Here is a 2605-nt window from a genome sequence, read left to right as displayed (position 1 = left end):
GCCCAGGCCCTACATCGCGGCTCGCTTCTCCGTGCTGCCCCCCACCTTCCAGCCCGGGGACCAGAAGCAGTACGGCGGCTTCGACAACAGAGGCCTGGAGCCCGGCCACCGCTACGTCCTCTTCGTGCTGGCCGTGCTGCAGAAGAGCGAGCCTGTGAGTCCCCACGGTGTCCGCCCCTCCCAGCCACGCCCGCTGAGTGAGGCCGGCCCCAACGTGGCCTCAGCCCCGAGCCCTGACCTCGGAGCCAGACACCGATCCTCCCAGCTTCCTGGGCCCAGGGAAGGACTTAAAGTCGGGGGACTGCCAAGAGGAAGGCGTTTTAGAGGAAGGAACTTGGGAATCGGGGCTTTGGCTGGATGGGTAGGAGTTCAGCCAGAAAGGGCACCGCAGGATCTGCATGTGCAAAGGTCTGGAGGCGCAAGAGGAACGGAAAGGAGTTGAGAGTGGCAGGCGGGGATGGGGGGTGCCAGGTTGGCAAGGGCCAGGGTTCTCAGGAGCCACAGGCGGGTGGGGAGCCTGGGAGGGGCATCGGGGTGTGTGGAGGAAGGCGCGTCTGGCTCTGAGGAGGAGGGACGCTGATGGAGGTTCTCTCCACCTGTGTGCGCAGACGTTCGCCGCCAGTCCCTTCTCAGACCCCTTCCAGTTGGACAACCCGGACCCCCAGCCCATCGTGGACGGCGAGGAGGGGCTCATCTGGGTGATCGGGCCCGTGCTGGCCGTGGTCTTCATCATCTGCATCGTTATTGCCATCCTGCTCTACAAGAAGTGAGGCCCCGCACTCCCCTGGACAGAAGGGGGGTTCCCGGAAAAGGAGGGTGTCTGGGGGGGGTCATCTCAGAAGATCATCACGGGAGCCCTCAATGGTATCGATGGGGAACCCGAGCCCAGAGGTTAAGCTGCTTGGTCACAGTCACGCAGCCCGGCAGGACGGGTTCACACCGGCCAGAGGCTCGACTCCTTTAGGCCCCACAGTCCCCTGAGGGGGAAGGTGTGGGGCAGAGGCTGTCAGTCCAGTTTAATGACAATAGTGCTCGTAGCGGGCACGTGGGCCCCGTCTCAGCTTGGACAGGGAGGGTGGTGGCCCCGCAACCAGGATGAGCCCTGTTTCCTGGGTGAGACCGAGGCTCAGAGAGGTTAGGAAAGCCACCCGCCGTTACCGAGCAGGCCCCTGTGGCCAGCACACCCTCACCTGTCTTCTTTCCCTCCTCTCCTGTGCCTGCTTTTGGGAGCAGCAAACCTGACAGGTAAGAACTGGCCCTCCCCTCTAGAGGCCCAGGGAGGCTGAGGAGGGCGGGGGGCGGGGGGGCTGGCTGCTCCTATAGTTGCACACGTGTGTACACATGACCCTGGGAACCCCAGTCGTGTGTATACACAGGGCCTGGAGTGTGTTCACACGTGCATACACGCCTGTGGGCACATGCTGGCACTCACCGATTCTTCTCTCTCCTCCAAAGTAAACGCAAGGACTCGGAGCCCCGCACCAAATGCCTGCTGAACAACGCCGACCTCGCCCCCCACCACCCCAAGGACCCCGTGGAAATGAGGCGCATTAACTTCCAGACCCCAGGTATGCGCTTACCCCAGGTGCCAGGACAGCACTGCCCGGGGAGAGGGAGCTGCCTGCGGCGACCCTCCCCAGCCTCGCCACACTGTGCTCGGTGCAGTCAGTTCCCGATTCCCAGCTTCCTACCTGCTCCAGGCTTGGAACTCTCACGGGTCGGTTCTGCTTTACAACCAAACGAGGCTTTTGCTGTCTTCTGTGGGGAGCTTAAAGGACGTGTTAAACCACAAAGCCCTCCTCCTTTCTTCTGGCAGAAAGAGCTCTGCTTCTGTTCACACCTCTAGTCTGAAGACCACTTGACCTTTTCCCACACTCCCTGGGATGTGCCCCTAGCAAGACACTAATTACACCTCCCACACGGCCCGCATCTCCCCTCCACGCCACAGATGCTCGTGCGCCGTCTGCCTCCGAACAGCTCCCTGTAGATGAGTAAGGTGCCGCGTAGGTCACCTCCACGCCCGGTGGGAAGCTGACTCAGTCTTGTCCGTGATCGTCTTCACGTACAGGAACCACGCACTCCCGCCTCCTCCCTCTGACCGGGCTCGCGCCAGCTGCTTCTAACCAAACGAGGGGTTTTTCATGTAACTGACGGTGGCTGTTCCTAACGTGGTTCCCTCGTTCCCGCGACCTGCGCTCTGCAATCTGCTTTCTGTTTCTGAACTGGTCCATATTAACTCGGTTTCCAACCAAACAGAGATTTTAAACATATTTAACTGACGGCTGCCGTCCTCCGTAGGAACCACGGAAGGTCGCACGTGGCGCCTCTAACGTCCTCCCTTCTCTTCTCTCTCCTGTGGCAGTTGTTTCCATCCCAATGAGGGTTTCAAACTTGTGTGTTTAACCGATGGCTGACGTCCTCTTAAAGTTCATGGCGTCGGCCCCTGTCCTTCCTCCACCCTCAGTTCTCCCTCACCATCCTGCCTTCTCCAAACCCCGCAGTGACCCACACGGGGACCCAGGGCCAGAGGGGTGTGGGTGACGTTGACGGAAGAAACTAAAACTGTGGGACCCTCCCAGAGTCGTGGCTGAACACCGGGCGGCGG

The 2605-nt window shown here is 61.0% G+C and overlaps 1 protein-coding gene across 1 annotated transcript in view; it reads left to right on the top strand.

The window, feature by feature from the left end:
• The window catches only part of PTPRS (protein tyrosine phosphatase, receptor type, S), a 62428-nt gene that overhangs the window by 47655 nt on the left and 12168 nt on the right, over nucleotides 1-2605 (top strand). Inside the window, exons 15-18 of the mRNA XM_014531865.1 lie at nucleotides 1-154; nucleotides 609-766; nucleotides 1234-1245; nucleotides 1456-1568. The exon at nucleotides 1-154 is cut by the window's left edge and continues 45 nt beyond it. Of these exons, the coding sequence (XP_014387351.1) occupies nucleotides 1-154; nucleotides 609-766; nucleotides 1234-1245; nucleotides 1456-1568 (437 nt within the window). The remainder of the gene's footprint in view (nucleotides 155-608; nucleotides 767-1233; nucleotides 1246-1455; nucleotides 1569-2605) is intronic.

This window comes from Myotis brandtii, unplaced genomic scaffold, assembly GCF_000412655.1.
Source record: "Myotis brandtii unplaced genomic scaffold, ASM41265v1 scaffold827, whole genome shotgun sequence".
Lineage (NCBI taxonomy): Eukaryota > Metazoa > Chordata > Mammalia > Chiroptera > Vespertilionidae > Myotis > Myotis brandtii.
The sequence above is the reverse complement of the archived record's forward strand: the minus strand, read 5'-3'. Positions and strand labels throughout refer to the sequence as shown.